We start from the raw sequence: 1578 nt of genomic DNA, 5'->3' as shown, positions 1-1578 counted from the left end.
TCATCATCATCATCATCATCATCATCATCATCATCATCATCATCATCATCATCATCATCATCATCACCATCACCATTCTTATCATCAATAAATCTCACCTTTCTCCAAAGTACGGATTGGTCCAGTTCGTACGATTTCAGAAGGTCCTGCCGACGTCTCTGCGTATATCTCGAACCAGTAATCTGTATTGTACGTCAGCTTTGAGACCAGCTTTCTATTTTTGTCGATACCTGGACAAGGAGCAGAATGGTACATGTAAAAAAAGGAAAAGATTTTAAAAGTTATTAAAACTGCTTTTCCACGGTAATTGACGAGCCATTTGGACTGCTCTTTCTTACAAAGATAACATTGTAATTCAAAATCAATAAATCTATTTCAACTCAAAATACTTCATTCGTCCCGTTTGTTACCGAAATTAAACACGTCACAGAATTTGCATAATAAAGTACTTTTTTTTTCAAATGACTGCATTTAACATGATTCTTAATATTATGTCTTTCAAATGTTCTGTTCAGTTAAAGTTAAATTAAATTAATTGACATTGAATTACAAGGTTATCATTGTGAAAAAGTGTAGTCCAAATGTCCTGTCAGTTACCGTGGAATATCCCAGAAAGAACAGGACAATGCTGGTGAGTTGAGGGCTCTCGTGGCCTAGAGGTTAAGGTGCTCGCCTCTCAAGCAAAGGTTCCGGATTCGAATCCGGATAACCACATTAACATTTCTTCTCTAAAATTGTCTCCTTTCACATCCTTTCCTGCTCTCTAGCCATGTTCTGTCGTCTGCTTTCGTCTCCACTTTCTGCTCCCACCCCCTCACCTCCCTTGCCCCCTCCTCTAGGCTTCTAACGCTTTCTGCAGCCTTTCTACTGCTACGCCTTGGCTCCTTCTTACTGCTGTCTTTTAGCCACACCCCTGATCTTTAGGCAGGAAAGATCTACACCCAGGATTCTCGGACAAGGGCGAAAAATCTCCAAGGTCCAAAGTGCAAGCTTCGCACGTTAAAGATCCTTTGGTTGTCCAAAATCGATAAGAGTAGGCTTCGGCCGCCACCCGGACAAAATTCAAAATTTCCAACCTACCGAAAATGTTAAATGTGTCCTGCGCGCTCATAGGACCTTATGCAGTTGTGACCGCCGTAAAACACGTACAAAAAAAAAAGAGATAAAAGATGGTGAGCTGAACCCAGAGTTCAGCGAACCATAAAGTATTAATGTCGTTTGTTCTTCGCGCAATGTATAAGAGAAGAACGTATTCCTCTCCAAATCCAGGCATAAGAGTGGCACACATAATTAAACACACACACACACACACACACACACACACACACACACACACACACACACACACACACACGTACATACACACACACACACACATGAGCACACACACATACCCACACACACTCTCTCTCACACACATGTACACACATAGATACACACACATATATACACAAATACACACACAAAAACACACCCACATGCACACATACGCACACATTTACAAACGCACACATACAGATACTCTCTCTCTCTCTCCGTTCTCTCTCTCTCTCTCTCTCTCTCTCTCTCTCTCTCTCT

The 1578-nt window shown here is 41.4% G+C and overlaps 1 protein-coding gene across 1 annotated transcript in view; it reads right to left on the bottom strand.

Annotated features, from left to right (window-relative positions):
- LOC101857520 (receptor-type tyrosine-protein phosphatase H) overlaps nt 1–1578 on the bottom strand; it is a gene marked incomplete at its 5' end in the record, with an annotated part of 52076 nt that overhangs the window by 25133 nt on the left and 25365 nt on the right. Inside the window, 1 exon segment of the mRNA XM_013088884.2 lies at nt 99–230. Within this exon segment, the coding sequence (XP_012944338.1) occupies nt 99–230 (132 nt within the window).

The sequence above is a fragment of the Aplysia californica genome, unplaced genomic scaffold (genome assembly GCF_000002075.1).
Source record: "Aplysia californica isolate F4 #8 unplaced genomic scaffold, AplCal3.0 scaffold00825, whole genome shotgun sequence".
Taxonomy (NCBI): Eukaryota; Metazoa; Mollusca; class Gastropoda; order Aplysiida; family Aplysiidae; genus Aplysia; species Aplysia californica.
The sequence above is the reverse complement of the archived record's forward strand: the minus strand, read 5'-3'. Positions and strand labels throughout refer to the sequence as shown.